The sequence below is a fragment of the Eptesicus fuscus genome, chromosome 13 (assembly GCF_027574615.1).
Source record: "Eptesicus fuscus isolate TK198812 chromosome 13, DD_ASM_mEF_20220401, whole genome shotgun sequence".
In the NCBI taxonomy this organism is placed as follows: Eukaryota; Metazoa; Chordata; class Mammalia; order Chiroptera; family Vespertilionidae; genus Eptesicus; species Eptesicus fuscus.
Genome location: NC_072485.1, coordinates 49,765,460 through 49,792,254, shown reverse-complemented (window position 1 = coordinate 49,792,254; position 26,795 = coordinate 49,765,460). Strand labels below are relative to the sequence as shown.

The following is a 26,795-nucleotide window of genomic DNA, read 5'->3' as shown; positions in this document are numbered from 1 at the left end:
ACCCCATAAAACCTGACATGCATTGATGCCATTTTATGTAACGTGTCCTCTTTTCTACCTCATGCTAACAAGGCTGCCTACAGGACAAATTAAACCAACAACAGCCTTCAGATGGCCCATAATTGAGCTCAAAATAAGGCATGAGGCATGGGCTTGCAGTGACCACTGTTTCAAAACAGGAGCCCCCCCTCTCCTGCTCAGATCTTGAATCATAGTTTTAAAAAAATATAATGAAACGGATTCACACATTATTGATGGGTAAAAATAACATAATAGAGAGATGGCCTGGATTCACTAGGAAGACGCTTGGATCAGGAAGCTCAGGGTTGGCCACGTATCCACAGCAGACAGAAAATGCTCAGCACCATGCTTGACACAGCTGAGTGCTCAATAAATGAGGCCAATTAGTCCCTTTCAGTCACCTGCACTTAATGTCTGCACCACACACATTCGCAGTGGCTATGGGCCCCTGATAGCCCTCTCTGCTGTTTATCTCTAGGCGGGGCCAGAGTGTCCTAGTCCTATTATACCCCCTTGATGTGTAGCAAGTTCAATACCCAGAAGGTGTAAAAGAAATACTTTTTCATTAGGGCACAACTGAGCACCCCCAAGTCCTCTTCCATTCACATCTGGTCCCTGAAAGCTCAGCTCAAAGTCCTTTTGTACTGGAAACTGGCCTGGCCAGCCCTCCAGGCTCTTCCTCACCACTGGATGCAGAACTGCCATATTATTCTCTATTCCAGATCCCGGGATACTATGGGAGCTGCTTATAAGGGGAGTCTTCCCTTGCAGCATGTTTATTTGGAAAAGAACAGAAACAAGCAAACCAAATGACCTTTTGCTAAATGGCATAAAGTTGGAAAATAAAATTGAATTTGAGTATCTAATGGGGTTAGGGGTAGAATGAGATAGTCACAGGGAGAGTGCACACCCTCATTGTGGAAATTACACAGCCATGTGAATGGAAATTCCATCCAACGATCTGGAAAAGATGACTTGAGAGCCCAGCTGTGCTTCTCGGGGCGGGTGAAAAGGGGCAGTGTCCTCAGTCCAGGCACGGCCAGTCGGGTCTCTCAAACACACACATACACATGCACACATGCCCTCACGTCTGTCTCTTCCCCATACCTGTGCACCACTGTTTACCCAAAAGATGATTCTCTATGGCTTGCAGGGTGTGCATGCACGCACGCACACACACACACACACACACACCTCTTTCCTCATCCTTTTAGACACACCTCACAAACATATACACCACACACACTCAAATATACCTTACACAGACACCCTCCTGACAAAAACATGTAAACCCCAGGTACTTGCCCACCTAAGGCATTCCATACACAAGCACACACTCTTCCACCCTTTGCACACATGGTATCTGTCTTACCTGGACCACAACCACTTGGATGGAAACATGGTCTGGCAGTCGGATTGGGGCCCTGAAATACTGGGACAGAGCAACCAGCAGGTGCAGGATGGCTACCAGGCTCTTGGCATGAACAGCTGAAATGAAAGATGATGTAAAAAATTAGAGAATCTTCTTCTAGGTTCTAGGCAGATACAAGCAGATATTCAAAATGTATCACATCCACTGCCCCTGTAATCCCACCCCTGAGGATCAGGGGACACCCTGGGTCATCACCGGCCTCATCCTGGGCCCCCTCATTCTTGGCCAGGTCCCAAGGAGCTGGCTTCTTAGATCATGCCATTGCTGGATTTCCAAGGTCGTGTCCTCCGCTTTGATCCAAGGCTCCCACAGAGACCCTGACAGTGGCTGAATTCTTAGTTCAGATCAGTTCTCCACCACCTCCATGTCTTTGTTCATTCTATTTTAACAACCATGGGCGTGTCTGCTTTGCACCCTCCTTCCCTTCCCACTTGACTGTGAGCCCTTTGGATTATCACCACTACCCTTGTCCCAAGGCTCTACCCAAAGCAGGCTCTCAGTACATGGACACCGAGTCAGGAACGCTGGACCCCTCCCCCTTTGAAGAGGGCTCTAAGATCCCTGGAGGAAAGCATGATATATCTAAAGGGCTTTGTTGCTCTCCTGAGTGTCAGGTATGGTCAGTGTAGGCAGTGCTCCTTGGGGAATACCTGGGAGGAAGGGTTCAGGACCAGCTGGCTTCTGTAGCTACAGAGCGATGTGCTGGATGCTAAGCCATTTATACTAGAGAAATCTGGGCAACTATTGGGTTTTAGTTTTCTCAGTAGATCTGAGGAGAAAAGGACGGTGATGTAATGGGGTGCACACATGGTTGGGCAGACTGCAGCTTGAGTTCTGACTTGCAACTCGACCATTTATTTACTGCCGACAAGACCTCTGGTAGGCCACTCAAGGACTCGGAGCCTCAATCTGCTCATCTTCACACATGGGGATAGCTGTGCCCATGCAGAAATATCGGATGTAAGAAATTCCAGAGATAATGTAAACAAAGCTCCTAGCCCGTAGCAGATGCCCAGGAATGGTTGATATTTTTTATTATAATTTGAGAAAGTGCCTGGCATCTAAGCAATCAAACCACTTTCTCCCCTTTGTTTCTCATAAAAGGGAAGCTTCGCCAGATACTTGACCTGTCTTCACAGTCCTACCAGCCTCATGATCCTTCATTACAGGGGTCATTTAAGGCAAGAACAGAAAAATGCCCATTTTGTGTACTTAGCACGAACTGGGCCCAGCGTAAGGGTGTCCTTCTGTCTGGGCTAGGATTGATGAGTCTGCTCTACAGAAGCCTTGAGAAATCACCAAGAAAAGGAAGTGATTCAGACATTCCTTGGGAACTCATTAGAGCTTCTTGTTATCACAAGGCTTTCCATGGACTGCGGGACAGCAGCTCAACACCACCATCAAGCAGCAAACAGCTAACCGATCTGCTTCTAACTCCACCTCCCAGAAGTTTTCAGTTCTGAGCTGCTGAGCACTGTCAAAAGTTGCACCCGTGGTTAACAGCCTCAAAGAAGGCTCCTGACGTGGTGTGCTCCCCTCACGTGATCAGAACTGCCACACCCGCAGTCGAGTCACCCGGGGTTGTAGGACATTTGCTACCTTTCTCCCTTTTAATCACAAAACACAATGCTAGGAAAGCTGTAGCCCAAAAGCTTGTTCTTGCACGCTGGTGACAGTGTATGTCATCGTGACTGTCTGGTGAGCAACACAGAGGGCTGTGTCCTACGCACCATACCGATGCCAGACCCTTTCAACGAGTGCTCTGTCCGGGGAATTATTCTTTCAAAAGAAATAATTATACAGTCTCTCTCTCTCACACACACACTACATGTACAAAGATGTTCATTATTGTGTAACACATTACCACTAAAAAAATCTGGAAAACTCTGTCCACTAGCAAAAGGTTCGTTTAGACCCGTGGTTTGCAATTTTATTATTATTCTTACGTAGAGAAACCCTTTGTTCTCAAAGCGGTTAGGCAAAAACAGATGAAGGAAGGACAGCTGCTCCGGTCCCTGCGTCCTAATTGCAGCCCCCCCCCCCCCCCCCCCCAAAGGTGCTTCTCCTCACCGCCTTTATCCTGCCTGGAAAGATGACACAATGTCCTCCAAGTACCAGGAAAGATAACGGGAGGGACGGAGCATCCCCCAGGGCTGTGCCTGCCACATTCCTCACCGAAGAAACCAGGGCTGCCGGTAAACAGGCCCCGCAGTTCTCCGAGCCCCGAGGCATCCTAGGGAGCTGGCCCTGGAAATAATTATTCCCTCCCACCTCGTCATTTATCTCCCTTCTGGGAATCTATGACAGGACTAATTCAAGGAAAGCAAAAAGAGACACCACCGAAGACATTCAACTCGGCACCATCCGACATCAGCAACAGGCTGCCCGACGTCCTGAAGGGATCAACGTCAACGGGTCCAGGTGACCGAGGGGACGTCTACCCCGGGAAACGGAGCGGCTGTCAGACACGGTAACGATGAAGACCACATGGGAATACAGGACACATGCCTGACGTACTACTAAGTGAAAATAGCAAAGCACACGATGTACCGGACTTCATCCAGTAAAAACACGCGTTGACGTGGAGAGTAGGGGGCGAAGATGAAAATAGCCAAACGGGAGTGGCAGTGTGAGCGGTTACTTTACTCATGCACATTTCCCTCTGAGAAATGACAGGAAACACGGTGGTGGTCCTCGTGTGGCTTGTACAAATCCCCTTCTCCTTCTCTCCGAGCCTTTCCCCAGGTGGGTTCCCTCGTAAGGTAAAAAGTGTTTTGTTTGGAAGGGTACATGGAGATAGTCCGTATTCAAAGGAGTGGGAAACAGGATTAAAAAAAACCCCAACAACTAAGCAGGGGTCTTGATCAGAGGACTTCGATGCTTATTACTTTATGCTTCAATGCTTATGACTGTTGTGGATTTCCAAATGCAGGTACATTTCTCAAACCAGTGATCAAGCTGCCTTTTTCCTTCCTTCCTTCCTTCCTTCCTTCCTTCCTTCCTTCCTTCCTTCCTTCCTTCCTTCCTTCCTTCCTTCCTTCCTTCCTCTCAAACCAGTGATCAAGCTGCCTTTTTCCTTCCTTCCTTCCTTCCTTCCTTCCTTCCTTCCTTCCTTCCTTCCTTCCTTCCTTCCTTCCTTCCTTCCTTCCTTCCTTCCCTCCCTCCCCACTGAACACTATTAGCACGCCCGGGACACAGCGCAGACAGCATCTAGGGCCCAGAGCCACGGCCTCCCCCTCCCCGCTCCTATGTCTCCCTGGCAGAGGATGCCCTGTTCCCGGTGCTGTGCGAGGCGGCTTTTCACACTGTGCGAGCAAAGGTGTAATTATGCTGAAGGAGGTACTTGGTGTCTCGCCTCCAATGTCAGACGTTAGAAACCTGCTGAAGAGATTGTCACCGGCAGTTACTGGGTCTCTACGTTGAGAGGTGAAGATTCCTTTTTCTTTGCTAAGTTTGAAAGGTGTTTTTATGGGGGAGGGAAGGGAGAGGATGTGTCCATTTTAGGTTTTAGAAATTGGGTTCACTAAGATATAGTATTGAACCCTTTAGTACTTAAAACAAAGGCAAAGAACGCAATCTAAATCATTTTATCAATCTAAATTCACACTTTTATCTATTGCAAGCAACTAAACAACTCTGGACTCCCCACGGGAAATAACGTCTCTATGGATTCATCCGATTTGCTGATTTAATGTTGGTTCTGCTATGGACTCATTAAGTCCACATTAGACATCTAGGCCCTTGAGGCAGCAAAAGAATGAATGGTTCGTACTTGCTGAGATCCTTGACCTATCTAGCTGTGAAACCTGAACTGAAAAATCCTGTTCCAGTGCCTACAATGTCAGCCATATCTTTGTTTCTTCTGAAAAATGAGTGATGGAGAGGAAGGCTGTGGGTATTGTTCTAGAGCCTGCCCTTGCCCCCTTCCTCCTCCCCCGCTCGGCTTCTCAGCTGCCTGCGCTCACTTAGGGATCTCTGCCTCCTGAAGCCCCTACAAGAGCGTTCTCAGAAGGTCATGCTGGGACATATTAGTAGCTCAATGAACACGAGTGTCCTTCCTCTCCCCATCTTACACGAGCTCCTACAGAAAAGGCACCCTGGATTTTGACATCTCTTGTCGCAGAGACCAGTCCTCTGTGTGGGAGATGTGTCCCTCCTTAGTAAGAGGAATGGGCCTGCACCCACCCAGGGCCGGCCAGCTTCCCGGCTGGCTTCTTGGGGAAACCTCACGGAACAGACCAAAGGCATCCTTCACCAGACCAGTTTCTCTCGGTAACACTCACAGTCCACATTCCACTTGATGCTTCTGGGAGGAAGTTTCAGGGTTTCGTTGATCTTCTCCAGGACAGTCTGCAGCTTTTGCTTCTGCGCAATCTCTGACTGGGTGACCTCAGCCACGTTCAGCTTCTCACTCTCCAGTTTCTCTGGGGGCGACACAGGAAAAGAGAACAGCTGTGATCTTGGGCCACAGGCAACCCCACAACTCGTAGGCATGCCCTCACACATTCACTAGCTCGCTCAACATACACATACATACCTCGTTTTATTGCACTTTGCTTTATTGCTCTTCGGAGATGTGTTTTTTACAAATTGAAGGCCAGACCCAGCAAAAAGATTATGACTCATTTTATTGCAGGGATCTGGAACCAAACCCAGAGGATCCCTGAGGTATGCCTGTAGATGAGGGACAGTGCTCTCCCCTCCTCATCTGGCAGTGGCACTGGTGGGGCCAATAGGTGAAAACCTTGAATCCCCAAATTATAAGATCCCAGGACCTTAGAAGTGGGGCCTTTAACCCAGTCCGTCATATTGGAACTCTTTTTTTCTACCATTCTGGGTGTTCTCCCTCCTCTTTTCCATTCTGCCTTCTCCAAGGACATCTTTGTGCCCTACCTGGAAAGCCTTCTGTGCTTCCCCTGGGCAAGTCCTTATTCAAGACATTTTGTACATCCCCATAGTATAATATGTGTCACGCTGAGTCATATTTATCTGTTTTAAGTACCTTCTTTCCTTTAAAACCCTCCTGGAAAGTTACTTATTTTGGCATGTCCTAGTTCAGTGGTTGGCAAACTGCGGCTCGCGAGCCGCGGTTTGCCCCTCTGTTGACTAATGAGTTTGCCGGCCACTGCCTTAGGGAAAAACACTTAAGAAACATTTTAATAATGTACTAATATCTTTAACCTGAAGTCAAAACTTCTGGGTAAGGGTGGTACTTACATAATGGTATGTTTAAAAATCAATGGTTATTGTATGCAATGATATAACCCCTTAATACTTAAAATAGATTGTTCTTTGCCTTTATTTGTCTAAATTCTTATGCTTGTCTATTAGAAAGAACAACTTTAGACTCTGTAACGAGAAATACACTGTCTGCTATTAGATCCCTCTGAGTTGCCCTCCACACCTCATTCAGGATTAATAGAACTGACACTCTGAAACATATTTAAAGTATCTTTTCCCCTCATTTTTAGAGGCTGTCATGCAAAGTAATTAAACTTTACCATCCATCAGTGATGCCCCTATTGCTAACATTACTTATTTTATTTTCAAGGAGCTCTAGCTGATCCAAGTCAAACGCCCCTTGGGTAATGATGAGGTTGCCACTGGAGAATTCCTGCAGGTCCTGTGCATTTAATTCTTTTCAGTGCTTTAATAAGGATGATCTCGAGCTATTCTCATCTCTGATGGCCTGAAATATTAACTTCCTCTGTAGTTGCCCGAAGCCATCATTCTTTATTTCTAAAGTTCAGGGATTTAGCAAGCCTGCATCTAAATGTCTTCCTCTTGAATGTTACACCTTGAAGAGGCCCCATGAGCCTTTCCCATTTTTAGGCTGCGAATTCCTATCTTGGATTCTCTTCTGCTGAAGGAATGACAGGTTGTTTTCATCTTCCATTGCAGCTACAGTGTGGGGAGTTCGGTAGAGGCTGCCCGAAGTGCTAGGTTAAGGAAACCTGTGAAGCCTTATCTTGGCTCAGAGGGAAATACTCCTGGGACAGAAAGGCGACACTGTCCTGGGAGTGGGCTGGGAGGTCGGAGGGGAGGAGTGGCAGCATGAGAGCCACTGTAGCTAGCCTTATTGTATTATATGATTGCCTATGAATTTCCATATTTATAGCCTGCCGGCTTTGGACTGCTTAGAGTGAAGAGCTTAGGTCTCTGAGTCTGTTTCCTAGGTTGGTCACTTTTCTTTTTCTTTCTTTTTTTTTGCACTATTGGTGCATTCTGTTTTCATTTCTAAAAACGTGGATTTTACACAGTACCTACTAGGACAATCATTGTTTCTCTGTCCCACCAATATTTTTAAGTAGTCAGACACTAAAATTATAATGCATTCTTCCTCAAGTTTTTTGTGTTTGTTTTTTTTTAAGCATCTGGCATTGTTTATTTAGAGGCACTTTTAAGGCTTTATTTCTTTTGCATTCCTAATTTTTTAGAAAATGCAATTCCACTGTCCTTTTTTCCACTTTAGTAATCAGGCTTTCGGTTTTTCTTTTTGCCTTTAATTTTATGGTTGGATATTTTATTTTAGGCGTTGGCATTATGTGGACTTGAGGAGAGGCTATCTTGAGGTAACCCTAATTAACAGTTCTAGGCATATCTCTTCATGCTCATAATACACACAGAACTCAGAGTTGTCTCTCACTAATGAAAGTGAGATTACCTTGTATACATTTTTCTACTACAGGTTTTACCACGCAAGGACATGAGTATTTTTCTATGTCAATATATATAGGTGTAACTCTTTTTTGTTTACTTGTGTATTTACTTTTTTTTTTATCCCCTTCACCCTCCATGTCCCTGTCTCTGGCAACCACCAATCTGTTCTTTGTTGTTTTTCTTTTCTTTGACATATAAGTGAGATCATATGGTATTTGTCTGTCTGAATTATTTCACCTACCATAATGCCCTCAAGGTCCATCCATGTTCTTACAAATCGCAGGATTTTATTCTTTTCTATGGCCAAATTTCATTACATACATAAATCACATTTTCTTTATCCGTTCATCCATTGATAGACATGTTGTTTCCATATCTTGGCTATTGTCATTAATGCTTCAAGGAACACAAGGTGCATCTATCTTTTGGAGTTAGTGTTTTGTTTTCTTTAGATAAATACCCAGAAGTGGAATTGCTGGATCATATGGTAGTTCTATTTTTAATTTTTTGAGAAACCTCCATATAGTTTTCCACAATGGCTGTACCAATTTACATTCCCACCAACAGCACACAGGGTTCCCTTTAATTATGTCTTTGCCAACACATAATTCTTGTCTTTCATTGTAACAGGTGTGAGGTGATATCTCTTTAAAAATTCCTCACTTGAGGATATGTTTTTATTGATTTTAGGGAGAGAAAGCTCATTGGTTGCCTACTATAGGCACCCTGACCTGGGATCAAACCTGCAACCTGGGTATGTGCCCTGACTGGGAACCAAACCTGTGACCTTTAGGTGTACAGGATATGCTCCAATCAACTGAGCCACACCAGGCAGGGCTCATTGTGGTAGTCTCTTATGATCCTTTGTATCTGTGGCATCAGCTGTATTCTGATTTTATTTGTGCCCCCTGTCCCTCTGGTGAGTCTTGCTAAAGGTTTGTCAATTTTGTTTACCTTAAAAAAAAAAAACAGGTCTCAGCTTTATCAATCTTTTCTATAGTCTTTTCAGTCTCTTTATGTCTCTACTAGAGGCCCAGTGCATGAATTCATGCATGGGTGGGGTCCCTTGGCCTGGCGGGCGATTGGAGCTGATCAGGGCCATCTCGTCCAGTTCCTATCGGGGCCAGCCGGCCAGGGGGAGGGACCGTGGAAGGTTGACGGGCAACGGGAGGTTGGCTGTGGGAGCACACTGACCACCAGGGGGCAGCTCCTGCATTGAGCATCTGCCCCCCCCTGGTGGTCAGTGTGCGTCATAGCGACTGGTTGACCGGTCTCTTAGGCTTTTATATGTATAGATATGATATGTCTCACTCAAACATATATCATGGGTATCTTTCTACATTGATAGATATCAATATAACTCATTCTTTTATAGGACTTATAACCTTTTTCATTCAACCATTCCCCTGTCAAGTTATATCCTACTTTTCCTTATTGGTAATCAAGTTTCAATAAACATGTGGGGTGTGTGTGTGTGTGTGACCAAATGATTATTGCTGATAAAAATAAAAATTGTTGCTTTACCTTACAGATTTTCTTCTTGAATACAGTCATCTCACCAAATCCCCTTAATAGTTCTATTATTGTTTATCTGAATTTTTAGCATTTTTTGGGGGGGGATGCAAATAAGATAAAACATAGCCATCTCTATTTTGTAAGCTTATATCACTTATTTCAATTTTATGACATTTTAAAAGATTTACCTGAGAACCTTTTCTGCTATTCCTAGCCCTTTTTAAAAAATATTCAACTCTCAAAATTTAAGAGATCCACTCAAATAGTCCTACAGTTAAATAATAAAACTCACTCTCTGTTGCTAAGGAGTTAAAGAAAATTTGTTTTTCAAGACTCATAGTTTTCCTCTTTTGTTCTTTATTAGGCAAATTTAGCTAGTGCTATGGAAATTTTCTGTTGCAGAAATTTGAGTCCTCCAGGAAATTGTCTCTCATATGTTGCCATAGTTCTGAAAATTGTTCATCATTAGTTTAACTTGTTGTAAAGTAGTAGGCATGATTTTGCTTTTTAGAAAATTTTCTCAAGTAGAATTATTTTGTGAATCTTTCCGTTGTTTTTGAAGTTAGCAAAAAATGAAACAGCATTATTCAGAAGTTCTGAAATATCAATACAAGGAAGAAAAACTCAATTACTCTGAATGGTAGAAGAACTGAGATGTCCTAGTGAAAATGTTGCCATATAAATCTTACTATGTTAATGTACCCACCTCTCAAAGAAGTAGAATACATACATCCTTGTTTCAGTATGAGTGAGTCCTAAGTTATTATATTTGTGTTTCCAATTATATGGGAAGGGTTAAATTTTTTTTTATTTTATGTATCATGGTCAGAAAACCTGGTCTGTGTAATAATTTGTTGAGACTTACTTTGTGGACACGGTCAAATTTTGTAAGTCTTCCATGTGCAGTTGAAAAGAATGAGAATACTGTGGTTTTGAGGTATAGCTAGTTAATTATAGTGTCCAAATCTTTTCTATCCTTATGAACTTTTTTGTTAGTGTGTTATTAGGAGACTTGTGTTAAAAAAAATCTACCACTGTGATAGATTTGTCAAGTTCTTGTAATTCTGATTGTCATTTTTGATTTTTGATTTGTTTTTTGTTAATGCTCACCAGAGGATATTTTTTCCACTGATATTTTTAGAGAGAATATAAAGAAGTAAGAGAGACCCATCAACCCACATGCACCCCAATAAGGACCAGGGATCAAGCCTGCAACTGAGGTACATGCCCTTTATTGGAATTGAACCCGTGACCTTTCATTCCCATTCCACAGACTGATGCTCTAACCACTGCACAACCGGCTAGGGCTGTCATTTTGAATTTTTATACATTTGATTCACAAAAGTGCATTTATATTTAAAAATCTTATTTTCCTGGTAACTTTAGTCTCAATCAATAGATAGAGATTCTCTGTAGTAATGCTTTTGGCCTTAAAATCTATTTTGTCTGATATAAAAATAGTTACCCCAGCTTTCTTTTAATTAGTAATCACCTAACATATATAATTATTTCCACGGATTTTCTTTCAACCTTTGTCTTGTAAATGTAGATAGCATGTAACGAGATTTTGTTTTGTTATCTAGTCTGACAATCTTTTTTAAATGGATAAAGTCGATTTACATTGATGGGTTTACCACTATACTTGGATTTACTTTTATTATACAGCTTTTCTGTACCTTTACTTTCCCTTACATCCTTGGATTAAAGTTTCTATTCCTTTTCATTTAATTTTCTCCCCATTACTAGTATGAAGGTTACACACACTCTTTTATTATTTTAGCGGCTACCTTAGAAAATTTATCACATACATTTAATGTAATAGAATCTTAAATTAATCAGCATCTTTATCAACATCTATAATAATAAAAGGGTAATATGCTAATTAGACCAGACGTCTTCTGGACGTCATTCCAGACATCCTTCCTGATGAAGCTGGGGCCAGAGGGAAGTTAGCCTGGGTCCTGGGTGCCCGCCAGCAGCAGGAGGAGGGAAGCCCAGGTCCCGGGTGCCGGAGGGAAGATGGTGCTGGCAGCCAAGGGAAGGAAGGCCTACTCTTGCGTGCATCAGGCCTTTAGTACTAAATAATACAATACTTAGTACTAGATATTGTACTCAGCAAACTAACTCCAATGACACTCTAACTTAAGCACTATAATTTTCTAGTACTCTGATTCTATCTTAATTTTTTAAATGAACAAATTAGACATGATTGTGATTATTTTATATTTGTTCAATTATTGCTTCAATCTACCCACCATGGTAATCTTTTTTGCTCATCATTTTTGGTTGCATTTCAGATCTTCCTTTTAGATTCATTTTCTTTCTTCCTGGAGTACATCCTTCAGAAATTCCTTTTAGTGAAGTTCTGTTGGTAGTAAACCTTTTCTGTTTTAGTTGATTTAAAATGCATTTATTTTCTCTTCATTTTAAAAGTTTTTTTTTTCTGGGTATAAACTTGTAAGTTGACAATTTTTTTCTGCACTTGAAGATTTCATTTCAATATTTTTTTTTGTCTTTTGTTCCTGATGAAAGACAGCATTCAGTACGTAGTTTTTTTATAGGTAATCTATCTTTAGTGTTTTTAGGTTTCATTATGAAGTATGTAGACATTAAAGTATATAGACATTAATTAGTATATATTTCTTATTCTTTATCTTGTTTGGGATTCCCAGAGCTTCCTGAATCTGGGAGTTCATGTCTTTCATCAATTCTAGAAAATTCTCAGTTGTTATGTCTTTAAATATTGCTTATACTCTAATATCTTTCTCTTCTACTGCTAGAATTCCAATTAGCCATATGTTGCATCTTCTTTAAAAAAAAATCTGTCTTTAATTCTGTTTTTTTTTGCACTGTTGTCTCTCTATATTGCATTCTAGGTAATTTCTTTAGTGCCATCTTCTAGTTTATCGAATTCCTTCTTTAGCTGAGAATCCATTGAGGTTTCTAATTTCATTATTACATTTTTTCATCTCTAGAAATTCCATTTGTTTCTTTCAGATTTGCCCTATCCAATTTTGATAGTTCCTATTCTTTAATTATCCTTTCAATAGCCTTTTAAAACTTTTATTTTAACATATTAAACATACTTAATGTTCCATAACTGATCAGTTGTTAATATGTATGGCAATGATGGGATGGACCTACAGTTGATTGTTTCTGCTGATGCCTGCTCATTATAGCTTGCTTCTCCTAGGTTTTGTGATTTCTGATTTTGGGCTCATTTTCTCTGGAACTTTATCTCTGGGAGTTTTTTGTGACCTTGTTTTCAAATTCATTTCTCTAAAAGGATACATTTTCGCTTTTGCCTTGCGGAGCACTAAAACTGGGCCACATGTTAACTACATTTTCAGCTTAGGACTTTTAAATGCAAATAATTAGTGTGAATCCTAGTCCTAAATCTGTGTAAGTACAGAGGTTTGATAAGGAATTACCAAGTTCAGACTTTTTTTATTGTTCCGCTCATATCCAAATCTGAGAGACATTTACCCTTACTGTCTCTCTCTGTGGGACCAGATTTCTAGTTGATCCACCGAAAGTATTGCCCTTCAGAGAGCCTTTTTAATGGGTTTCTTATCCAACCGCCTTTCCTGCTCAGACTCTATACAGGCTTTGTCTCTTGATCCTGTATGTGTGACCCATTAAACCTCAGGCTATAAGCCATTAGGAATTAACACTTATCTCATTGGATTTACACTTTATTATATTTGGCATTCGGAGAACTTCCTTCCCACACCATTTTAGCCGTGCAATACAAAAAGTATGTTTATAAAGTGTGCAATACCAAGAGAATTTGATTTGAACACTTACTTAGCCATCATACTGAACAGAGAATTTTCCTGTCATTATATTAACTATTACTTTGTCAAAAACACTTATAACGGTGGTGATAGCCAACATTTCTGACTTGTTCCTAATACCATTTCTTTGATATTTTACTATTTAGTAAGTTCACTGTTAGGTTACATATATTGGTCTTTATCATATTTATGTAGTTTCCTTTTCTTCCTATTTTCCTTGGGATAGCTGTTGAAATGGATCATGTATTATTCGACATCTATCAAATTAATTCAGTTTTGCTACTGAAATTTACATATGTACTCTACCACTTTTTATAAGATTGATAATATGCAAACATGAAAGAAATTCAAGCTGTGAAAATTAAGTCTCCTCTCCACATTGTCATCCCAAGTGCCCTAGTCTCATTCTACAGAGAAAGCTTATTGTGACTATTAACCAGAGGTAGTCTCTACATACTCAAGCATTAGATGTGTCCTTTAACACACACACTGACATACTATACAAACAGTTCTACACCATGCTTTCTTTTTACTTAGTAAGACATTGTAGAGAGCTTCTCTGCTACTTACAGAATAATAGTAATAAGACTTTCATCCAGCTTTTGAGTTTTTCATAGTCCACAAAATGACTCCACCAGTTTAATAATAGCAGTGAGCATTATCTTCAACTCTCCTAGAATCAATGACTGTTATAGGAAGACCTTAGAGCAGTGCTGCGCAAAAGAATGTCCTGTTATAATGGAAATTTTCATTTCTACACCACCCAATACGGTAGCCACTAGACACATTCGGCTACTAAGCTCTTGAAATGTAGCTGGTGTGACTAAGTAAACGCATTTTAGATTTTAGTTATTTTTAATAGCTACATGTGACTAGGTACTGTATTAGACAGCCCAGCTACAAGGCTGCATAGGCAATCTCCTGATCTTTGCTGCAGAGGAATATTTTAGTAGAAGAAACAAGATTGGAACTCAGAGCTTGTGTCTTTCTTCATTCCTCGTTTAGTTTTAGCATAGCTGCTACTTCAGCTGAAGTACGTTTGGGTGTAAGAAAGCAACTCTCAAAACCAATATGATCAAAGCCCTTTAAGTTGCTGCTCCTCCTAGGATTCATGGAGTCATTCCCATTTGATACCCACCACTTAGAATCAGCCTGGTTTACTTTAGCTGCTCATTCCCTACATCACTAGTTCTCTTAAAGCTTTTCCCACCTGTACTGCCACTCCTGTAATTTGATACCATAATTATCTCACAAGGAGATAGATACTCTGCTGGAATTTCCTCCATTGCGTCTAAGCAGCCCTCCAGGTGCTGATCTTCTTAAAGCCCCATTTCTGATTTTGTCACTTTGCTTACCAACCACTGAAAATAGTCTAAAGTTCTTAGTTCAAGGTCCTCTATGATGTGGGCTCATCTTCTTTCTGTCAATAAACTTTTCATTTTAGAAAGCTTTTAAGGTTTACAGAAGAGCTAAAATGATAGTTCAGACAATCCTGCACATCCTGAATCCAGTTTTACCAGTTGTTAACACCTACTAATCACTGTCTCCTCAGTCTCCTGTTCTGTGTCAGTTTTTCAAACTTCCCTTGTTTTTCATGACCTCGGCAGTTTTGAGGAGTGCTGGGTTTTTCTTGTGTATAGACGGGTGCCATGGGTTTTGGTGAGGAAGCCCACAGAAGGGAAGTACCCTTTTCACTGCATCATGTCAAGGGTACATGCTGCCACCATGACATATCACTGTGCTTGCCTCCTCCCACATCAAAATTACAACTAAATTATAGGACAACCATCTAAAAAGACAGGTGTTACAATCATGATGACTAAGCATTGAGACAGCTATCTCAGCTGCAGAGGTCCCCGTGAGGGTTAAGGATGCCCAGCCCCATAAGGACTCACTTGCTCACAAATTCCCTGGGCTCCAGCACAGGGGCAACGGCTCCAAGAGTGCCAGAAACATACAGGGAGGAACTAAATTGACAAGCTTTAGGATGAGGGCTGGAGGGGCCAAGGAGGCTCTCTCCAGGGGCAGAAGTGCTGGCTGGTGCCAAATCTGGCTAACACCATTTGTCCTTGCCAGGTGAATCCCTGACACCCTGCTCCCCACCCCCAATTCTTGTGCTGGACCCGAACGTCTTCCAGTGGCTCCTCCACACAAGTGGCCTGCCTTTGTTCACGCTGTGGTCTTTCCTAAATACTCCCAAAGGTCTGCAAACCCCAAACAAGCAGCTGTTGGCCTCAGAATGCCTTTCACCTCTTGATAAGTGACCTCAAGCTCAGCACAGGCAGCAACAGTTTCAAATTGTATTGTAACTGCTTCTAACTCCTATCAGATGGCCTGAAACCTGGCATAAGTGGTGGCCTGTATTGGCAACTGAATGACCACAAACCCAAGTGGCGGTTGGCCTCATCTCATTTGGTAGTGCCCACCAAAGCGTCCCAAGCTGAGTATAAGAGGCAACCAGCCTTGGTTTGGAGCATAGCCTCTCCAAAGTTCCTGCAAGGCCAGCACATGTAATAACCAACCACAGATCACTTTGTAGCTCCTACTCGGTGGCCTTAAGCGCAGCACAAGCAGCAGCTGACCTTGGCCTGCAATGGAGCCCCTCCCAAGAGGCTCCAGAACCAACACACCTGGTGGCTGGCTTTAGACTGCATCATAGCAACACCCAACCAGCTCCACGAACGACACACCTAAAGGGCAGATTCGCTTGGCACAAGAGCCCTGCTTAAGTGACTCCTGCTCTGTGGGGTCAGCCTCCCGCACATCAGCTCATCCGCTATAGTCATCACTAGCACTCTTAGCCTGTCAGCCTGAGGATCAACCACACTGAGGTGCCAATATCAATAAAGGCTTAAATATGGCAGGAGGGCACACACAACCCACACAAGGGATACCTTGGAGCACCTGGATCAGGAGACAAGAAAGACTAGGTCCCACAGGACACCTACTACATAAAGCCACTCTTCCAAGATAGGAGATGTAGCTATCTACCTAATACATAAAAAGAAGTAAATAAAATGAAGATAAGCAATCTACCAGAGTTCAAAACACTAGTTATAAAAAAAAATGTTCAATGCATTTAGGAAAAAATAGATGAACTTAGTGAGAACTTCAAAAAAGAGATAGAAAATATAAAAAGTAGCATTTAGAAATGAAGAATGCATTAGGTGGAATCAATAGCAGATTAGATGAAGCAGAGGATCAAATCAGCACTTTGTGAGAAAAGATAGTGGGAAACAACCAAAAGCAGAAAAAAAAAATATATGTATGTATGTGTATGTGTGTGTGTGTGTGTGTGTGTGTGTGTGTATATATATATATATATATATATATATATATATATATATATATATATATTAATGAGGACAGTTTAAGGACCTTTGGGATAACATCATAGGGTTACCAGAAGGAGAAGGGAGAGTGCAAGGGATTGAAAACCTATTTGAAGAAATAATGACTGAAAATTTCCCCAACCTAATGAACAAAATAGACATACTGGTCCAGGAAGTACAGAGCCCTGAACAAGATGAACCCAAAGAGGTCTACACCAAGACACATTATAATTAAAATGCCAAAGGTTAAAGACAAAGATTGCATCTTAAAAACAGCAAGAGGCAAATAGTAACATACAAGGGAACTCCCATGAGACTGTCAGCTGATTTCTCAACAGAAACTGCAGGCCAAAAGGAAATGGCACAAAATATTCAAAGGGATGAAAGGAAAACACCTAAAACCAAGATAACTAGGCTATCATTTAAAATCAAAGGCGAGATAAAGAGTTGCTCAGAAAGAAAAACTTAAGAGTTCATCACCACAAACCAAGGGACTTCTTTAAGAAGCAGAGAGAAAAATATTCTCACTGACAGGCAAACAGTAAAAGCAAAAATATTAAAAAACAAAAGTAGAAAGATCATTTGTAATTACAACAATAAACTAAGGACTACCCACAAACAAAAGAAAAGAAAAAAAGAATGACAAAAACAAATATGGAGGGCGTGAGTAAAAATTGTAGTGATTTTAGAATGTGTTTGAACTAAAGCAACCATCAACTTAAAATAGACTGCTGTAAACATAGTGTGGTATATGGGAAGCACGTGGTAACTGACAACCAAAAGGATATAATCAAGAAATAAAGAGAAAGGAACCTAAACATAACACTATAGAAAGTCATACAAGATAGCAAGAGGATAAGAAAGGAAAAGAGAACTACAAAAACCAAGTGGCAATAAGTACATACCTATCAATAATTACTTTAAATGTAAATGGACTAAATGCTCCAATTAAAAGACATAGGGTGGCTGAATGGATAGAAACACAAGACCTATACATATGCTGCCTACAAGAGACCCACTTTAGATTAAAAGCAGACACAGACTGAAAGTAAAGTGATGCAAAAATACATTTCATGCAAACATAAATGAAAAAAAGCTGGGGCAGCAATACTTATATGAAGTAAAATGGACTTTAAACCAAAGGATGTAACAATAGACAAAAAAGGGCATTTTGTAATGAGAATGGGATCAATCCAACAAGAGGATAAAACTCTTATAAACATTTACGCACCCAATGTAGGAGCACCTAAATGTATAAAGCAAATATTGACAGATATAAAGGGAGACATCCACAGTAATAGTGGGGACTTTAACACCCTATTGACATCAGTGAATACATAATCCAGATAGAAAATAAAAAAGAAACAGTGGACTTAATGACACATTAGACCAGATGTACTTAATTGGTATTTTTAGAACATTTCAACCAAAAGTAGCAAAATATACATTCTTTTCAAGTGCATACAGAACATTTTCCAGGACAGACCACATGTTAGGACACAAAATGTCTCAATAAATTTAATAAGTTTAAAGTCATAGCAAACATCCTCTCCTATTACATTAATATGGAACTAGAAATCAATTACAATGAAATCAAGGGGGGGAAATAAAAAGCTATCTTGAGACAAATTAAAATGAAAACACAACCACCCAAAATCTATGGGACATAGAGAAAGCAGTTCTAAGAAGGAAATTCGTAGCAATGACGACCTACTTAAAGAAACAATAAACATCTTGAATTAACAAACTAACCTTACACCAAAAGGCACTAGAAAATAACAAAGCCCAAAGTGAATGGAAGTAAAGAAAAAATAAAGATCAGAGCAGAAAGAAACAAAATAGTTTGAAGAAACAACAGAAAAGATCAATCAAACCAAGAGCTGGTTCATTAAAAAGATAAACACAATTGATTAACTTTTAGCCAGACTCATGAAGAAGAAAGGAGAGAGGGCCCAAATACATACGACCAGAAATAAGAGAAGTAGTAACAACTAATACCACAGAAATACAAAGAATTATAAGAAAATACTATGCACAAATATGCCAACAAATTGGACAATTTGAAAGAAATTGTTAAATCCTAGAAACATACAAGCTTCCAAGACTGAATCAGAAAGAAACAATCTGAACAGACTGATAATTAATAACAAAATCCAATCAGTAATTAAAAAAAACTCCCAACAAACAAAAGACCTGGATCAGATGGCTTCACAAGTGCATTTTACCAAACGTCCAAAGAAGAATTAATACCTATCCTTCTCAAACTATTCCAAAATATGTATGTATGTCCAATGGAATATTACTCCATTATAAAAAAGCATGAAATCTTAGATTTGTAACAACATGGATGGACCTAGAGAGTATTAAGGAAAGTGAAATAGTTTAGAGAAAGACAAGCACCATATGATTTCACTTATATGTGAAAATCTAAAAACAAAATGAAAATAGAAGCAGACTCAGAGAGAACAAATTGGTGGGTCAAAAAGGTAAAAGAGATTAAGAAGTACAAATTGGTAGTTACAAAATAATCACAGAAATAAACAGTACAGTCTAGGGAATCCTATCTAATAAAAGGATAATATGCAAATTAACCATCACTCCATCACAAAGATGGTGGCACCCATAGCCACAAGATGGCAGTGCCCAGTCCTCTCAGCCCCGCCCGAGTCCCCCAGTCCCAGGGGGCAGCTGCTGAGAGTTGGCAGCGTTCCGCACCAGGGTGCGGATCGGCCTCTGGGCCACGGAGAGCCTCTGGGCAGTGAGCGCGGAGCGGCCAGGCCCCACAAACAGCTACTGGCACACAGATTCATGCGCAGGGCTACTAGTAGAGTCAATAATATTGTAATAACAGTATGGTGTAGGCGGTTACTAGATTTCAGATGGGATGATCACCTCATATACTGGACACCTGAAACTAATAATACTGTATGTCAATTGTACTTCAACAAAAAGTCACCACTCACTAATATGCCCAGATATTGATTTCTAAATACACATCTAATAAAAGAAATCAGGGCTCCTTGGAGAAGTGGTTGATTCCAGGGCTAACATAAGGAAAACAGAAGATGAGCCTGGTATATCTTACAATGCCAGAAAGTGCTAAGAAAAAAAAAAAAAAAGGAAGCAGCATGTCAAAAGTGTGCAGAAACCAACCAAGGGTCAAAGCGGGAAGTATATCAGAAAAAATGAATAACGATGGTGTTGGATTATAATGTATAGTATAAAATAAGTATCCTTGTGTCCATACTGACATAAATAAGTAACTGGGGAATAGAGGACAGTGTTTCCTTACAGAAGAATTCCAACTAATAAATGTAGAAGGAATAAGGAAAACAGAAAATCCTCACTAGACCACCACAGTACTAATTGAGGCAGGCCTGCTCCGCCAATTGAAATTAGTGAAAGAAGTTTAAGGAGAAACAAGATATGTGCAAGTCTTAACCTGTCTCCTCCCAAATAAATTAATTACAAAGAGAAAAACAGTAACTTTACAGTGAAGAAATCTGGCAGACACCACTTTAACCAAATGATCAAAGTGAACATCACTAATAATAAGATGTTAACATCATGTCCTCCTTATATGATACAATGAGAAGGAAACATCACTTTGGTGGTATTCTTCCCCAAAACGTACAACTTTAATAATTATTTTCTCTTGCCCAAACCTCTGAGGTGGAAGAGAACCATGTGTGCAGGTGTCTAGTGGACAATTAAGCAGAAAGTCTAGAACTCTGGGCAGAGGTTTCGACAAGAGAAAAAAATGGAGAACAGTGAGGGGAAGTCCAAATTCATTCAAGTTCAATTTATCTTTTCAACACTAAGATCACCCCTGAATTCTCCTTTCCCTCTTCCATGACCTTAATTTTCACATGAATAGCCATGAACCTACACAGGGATACACACCTTCACAGAGGTGACGACACTGAGACTGGTCACACAGGCACATAATCCCACACATTTGCACCCAACCTAGAGAAGGGCACGCACAGGAACACACACACACACACACACACACACACACACACACACACGTCACAGAGGCACGCACACAGACCCATAGATCACAGAGGCCCATACACATGTGCTCAAACACACACACTCATAGGTGATACATACACACACCCAGACACATGTGAATATACCTACAGAGGCCACAAATGCAGTTTTGTGGAGAGGGTGAGGCATGTTTTCCAGTATATAGTGAAATCTTTTCATCTAACCAGTTGAGGACCTTGACTGCTGGGGCCGGGGCGGGGAGGCAGCAGCCCCATCTGGTCATTGAGCCTCCCTTTGCCATTCATTCACATAAAACCGATTTTGAGAAGACATCTAAAGGCTCTACTGGTCTGTTATTCACACTGTACACATTCCTATTCCATTGCAGGTGAACACCACTGGGAACAACTCCTTCTAACCAGGAGTACGGGGTCCATCCACCTGCTATTAAAGATCCACCGCAACAGTCAACTCTCCTCTTACCAAACAGCTTCTGCAGGACTTGTCCGTCATATAAATCTTCAGCCAGGTCTTTCACAATGATTCTTTCTCCAACCAGCACGTCATTAATCCAGTCAATTAATACCTAGAGAGAGAGAAAATAAGAGAAGCGTCCTAAGGTCTTTCCTTCAAGACCAGCTTTCTTATCCTGGACACGTACAATCTAAATGAACTTCCGATCTTGAAAGCAGCAGAGCTATGCGCACGACCCAATGGGTGGACAAGCAGCTGCAAGTGTGAGCCCCAACGGCGCTGCTAATTCTCAGGTGAAAGCCCTTCTAGTGCTGGTGATGCCAGTGTTCCTTACCCTAATGGCAAGCAGCAGTCACCGTGTCCGGCTGTGTGGCTTTGTACGGAGCCAAGTATGGGCTTTGGAGTTGAAACCCAGCTTTACCCATGGCCCTCCGTGTGTTCCTCACTTCTCTGTCTCTCTCCACCCACCCACCCAGCATTTATTAATCTCTCCTGTATGTCACACTCTGCGATGGATCCTGAGGGTACAATGATGGAACAATCCATCAGTCTAACTCCAAGAAACTCGGTACTTAGTGAAGGAGACAGCGAAGTATCATAGGGTGACGACACTGACGGAACCAAATGTAGAGACCATAGCAGCACCCAGAGGGGCTGAGCAACAACACTAGGGTTTAGAGGAGGCATCCTGGAGGACATGAACCCACTTTGACCCTAATCTGAAGAGGAAGTAGAAGTATCTGGTTAAAGGGGACTGCATACACCAGTGATGGGCAACCTTTTGAGCTTGGTGTGTCAAACTTCGCCAAAAAACTGAGCATAACTCGGGTAGTGTGTCACTTTGAGGAAAAAACATTATTTCGCAAATGTTTCATCCTCAGGAGCAGCAAATGTTTCATCCTCGGCATGCGGCAGCCTCAGCGGCCGCGTGTCATCAGAAATGCCTACGCGTGTCAGTGCTGACACGCGTGTCATAGGTTCGCCATCATTGGCATACACAAAGGCAGGGCTGTGGGTGAGCTGGAAGCAAGCATGGCGTGTATGCGGGGCCACCAGGAGCAGGTCTGGTGACCATGTGTGGCCAGGCAGGGGACAGTCTAAGGTTGAAGGGGTAGCTAGAGCAATGGAGACCCCAAATACCACCCCAGGAGTGTGGGCTTCAACCTGCAGTTGGGAAACTGCAGACAGGTTTCTGAGCGGGAAAATGATATATTCAGATTTGCAGTTTGAATGACTCACTCTGGCACCCAGTGCCTATTGGTCTTGTTTTAACTGAAAGTTGGAGAAGTTGAAGAAGAAAAACATAGGATGGGAAATTGGAAGGGGGGATGAAATGAACATTTTGAGGGGTGCCTACATGCCAAATATTATGCACAGTATTTCATTTAATACCATTTATTTCTGTTTGAATTACATCTCCTCCACTCAGCTGTGACCATAAACCAGTTGGCTTCTCTGAGACTCAGTTTTCTCATCTGTAAAATGAGGGCTGATAACTCATTCCGACCTCACAAGGAGCTTTTGAGGGTCCTTAATAAAAGCAGTGAAAGGAGTGTGTGGCCTAATAGACCCTGGCAAATGTGAGCTTATTTGCACTAACTTCTCTGATCCTTATTATCAGCATAATTCATTGGGTATTTGTCCCACTTTTGTTAAATCGTAGATGTTCACTTACTGGACCATGAGCTGCCTACAGGCAGGGACTGATGTGACTTTATTCTCTCAGCAGTGGCTCACGTGGTGCCTACACAGGGTGGGTGGTCTATAGACACCTGTTGTGTCCGGGAGACAACTGGAGCCCCCTTCTTCTTACCTTCATCAGTTCTTGGAGTTTGGGGTCGCTGCGTGAGTTTGGATCCACCATTGTTCGCACTTCATTCTCCTCTTTAAAAAAGAAAAGGGGATCAGTGGGGGTGGCTCCACTGGGAGGCATCAGGCTACCCCAGAGAACAAGAGACCCAGTTACCCAGCATGGTGTCCTCTGGGTCCAGCTCGAAGGGAATGGGGCTGAGGGGCAGGTTGATGGCGTTCATGCCCTCCTCCTGAAGCTCGGACACTGTAAGGAGAAGAAAGCACAGTCATGTCACAGCCGCCGATGACAGGGGGGATGGATCTGACAAACGTGTTGGGTTTTGATATTGAGAAACAAAACCACTAAGGTTTGGTTACAGCGGTGACTCAGGCTGCAATCAATTCCCCAGCTCTCCTTGCTCAAAGGACTGAATTGTCCCTTGCAGCTCACTTCTTCCAGCTGTCACCCCATTCCCTTTCCTCAGAGGAAGCTGGGAGGTCTCTGCCTCCTCTCAGAAACTATCTCAGAATAAATGAAAGTGAGGTGGGCAGGGAAGTCTTAAGTCTCTGCCTTTTGTGTCCTGCCGCCCCTCCTTCAGAGGGCTTGCTGTGGGGCCTGATCACTGTTGACTGGAGGAAGGAGCGCACCACGTGAAGGCTACCTTCGTGCTGTACGCCATCTCCATCCTCGGCTCAACCTTCTCTCCTGGTTTGGCATCCCCAAGTATTTTTCTGATTGTCCTACTTCACCCCTTCCAGCTGCTGTGAGAAAGTCTCAGTCCAGCCTCTTCCCTAGGCTCTGGTCTTACCCCTTCAAGCTCTAAGGAGCTGAGGGCCCTAGGACCCATCTCTCCTAAAACCAGTGACTTAAATCCTCTCACCTCTCTATTCAATTCCAGTTCGGATAATTACTTTTTAGCAATCAAGCACACACACACAAAACACATTATCTCTGAAAGTGTCGGTCAGCAAAAGGTTCTTAAAGAACTAACATGGCCGCTGCAATCAACCTTAATAGAAGCCATGTCCCATCTTTCCATTTTATTTTATTTTTTATTGACTCTGGCCTCACTGATGGCCCGCATATACTTGCAAGAACTCTTGAGCACAAGGCAGCCACTTACAAAGAGTCCTTTCATATTATCAAACTCACTGATGGTTGCAGTTGGATGGAGAACAAGATTGCCTAACAAAGGCACTCTACCCCAAAGAGACACAACTTGCATTATAAAGCTGGCATTTAATCCCGTGGCTGTGGGCCCTTGACATTTATATGGGATATCAGCCAGTCACCGTCTTGAATCTCCAAATTCACAGACACCCATTACCCTATAAAATTCTCCCCCATAAAACATGATGAAAAATATAAGCAATTCCTTCAAGACTGAAATGATTCTATAGGTATAGGGTTGTATTTGCTTTCCAGAGAATTGTTTCCTTAGACTTCTATAGTATCTCCTACTATTCCCCCCGGGACTGGCAGTTTGCTTCTTTTCTAGGCTGTTTCTCACAAAGCAGCAAGATTTCCATCACTTAATAAGCACTGCTGTGCAAGAATGGGAAGTGAAAATAAAGTCATGCTTTATGTGGGTGAGAGGCTGCGCCTACTGGACAGGGAAGAAACGGGCTGTTACTGGCCAGGACCTTCTCTACCTACATTCTCCCCCAGGTCTGTGCTGTCCAATATGGGAGGGGTTGGCCACATGTGGCTCTTTCAATGCAGATGAATTAAAAATTTAGTTTCTTTGTCCGGTTGGCATGGCTCAGTGGTTGAGCATTGGCCTATTAACCAGAAGGTCACAGTTCAATTCCTGGTCAGGGCACATGCCCAGGTTGTGGGCTCAATCCTCAGTGTGGGGCATGTAGGAGGCAGCCGATCAATGCTTCTCTCTCATCATTGATATTTCTTATTTCTCTCTCCCTCTCCCTTCCTCTCTAAAATGAATTAAAAACATTTTTTAATTGAATCTCTTAGTTGTTCCTATCACATTTAAAGTGCTCGATGGCCCACATGTAGCTGGTGATGACCATACTGAATAGCACAGCTGTAGATTTCCATCACCACAGGCGTGGACAGCATTGTCCTAGATGATCCCATCCATCTAAACGCTGATGTCTGCATTTAAATCTCCTGCCTAGGCCTGACGCTGAGCCACAAGCTTACTGGATGTCTTCTGTTTTGTCTATTGGCAGAGGTCTCAAATTTAGCCATCCAAAACAGAACTCTGATTTTCAATACCCTCACCCCCACCTCCACAACACTGTTCTTCCCCTCCTCAGTAAGTAGCCCCAGCATATATACAGTGGTGTAAGCCCAAACCCAAAGAGTCATCTGTAACAACATTTCCCCCCTCACCTTTTGCGTCTAACACATTGGCAAGTTTTGTGGGCTCCACCTCCGAACCAGGGCCCAATTCCAACTGCTGCTCACCAGTACCACCACCATCATCCTGGTTCAGGCCATCCTTATCTTTCACCTGGACCAGTGGTCGGCAAACTCATTAGTCAACAGAGCCAAATATCAACAGTACAACTACTGAAATTCCTTTTGAGAGCCAAATTTTTTAAACTTAAACTTCTTCTAATGCCACTTCTTCAAAATAGACTCGCCCAGGCCGTGGTGTTTTGTGGAAGAGCCACACTCAAGGGGCCAAAGAGCCGCATGTGGCTCGCGAGCCGCAGTTTGCCGACCACTGACCTGGACAACCAGAACCACCTTCTAACAGGTCTGCTGCTTCCTAATGCATATCCCCCTCAGCCCTACCCCATCTACTTCCAGTTACACAGTCAGAAGGATATATAAAGATGTAAATAGGGTCATACACTCTCCTGCTTTAAGACTTCCTGTCATACTCAAAAGAAAACCCCAACTCCTAAGACCTAGAAAACCCTCTGATTAGCCCCCTGCCTCCCTCTCATGTTTTATTTGCTTCAAGCTCTCAATATGACCTGGAATCATTATTAGTTACAGACCTGTTAGCTACCTCTCCCATTAGGAGATAAGCCGTAGGAAGCCTGGCACTTTCCCTTTTTTGCCCGCTGTTAGATTCCCCAAAGAGGAGCCAGACTCCCCAGGTTAAAATCCAAGGTCACTTACTAGCTATGTGACCTTGGGTGAGTTCATCAACCTCTTATACTGAGTTTCCTTATCTGAAAAACAGGAATGACAATATTGCCTACCTCCTAGGGTTGTTGAGAAGATTAAATGAGTTAATATATGTAACATATTTAGAAGACTCTCTGGGTATCTGGTAAGATCTATGTAAATATACGTTATTCTTATTACTTAAAATACCTCATGTGCAATGAGCACTCAAGAACTGCTTGTTGAATAAATGAATAATCAAAACTGTTCATTAAGACCTCCCTTCAGTTGCCCAGGTTATGGGTTGAAGCATAATTTGCCAAAGCAGTGCACAGGATGCAAAGAAGGATCCCAGCTTACCCTCAGGAAAAACCCGCAAAATTGTTGACCCTGTGTGTGCATGTGTGCATGTGTGCATGTGTGTACATGTGTGCACATGTGCACATTCCTGGGCCAGCATTTCCAGCTTAGGTTTGGGAAGGAGAGAAAAGCCGCATGTGTCCCCAAACTGTTGTACAGCCAGAGCCACTTGGTGAAAATGGAGACATTTATACCTCTAAAGTGTGCCCAGAAATGCAACATTAGCAGCCAGGATGCCTAAACGTCGGTCTGAACGGGACCTCTTTTACTTGGAGATCATTGTTAAAAATGATTTCAGATAAAAACCCCCCATCAGAAACACTCCCCTCTGC

General features: G+C 42.2%; 1 protein-coding gene across 1 annotated transcript in view; it reads right to left on the bottom strand.

The window, feature by feature from the left end:
- PARVA (parvin alpha) overlaps positions 1-26,795 on the bottom strand; it is a 143,701-nt gene that overhangs the window by 22,766 nt on the left and 94,140 nt on the right. The window contains exons 2-6 of the mRNA XM_008151019.3: positions 23,194-23,283; positions 23,041-23,111; positions 21,237-21,339; positions 5,737-5,877; positions 1,394-1,509 (exon numbers count right to left, since the gene is read on the bottom strand). Coding sequence (XP_008149241.2) covers positions 1,394-1,509; positions 5,737-5,877; positions 21,237-21,339; positions 23,041-23,111; positions 23,194-23,283 — 521 coding nt within the window. The remainder of the gene's footprint in view (positions 1-1,393; positions 1,510-5,736; positions 5,878-21,236; positions 21,340-23,040; positions 23,112-23,193; positions 23,284-26,795) is intronic.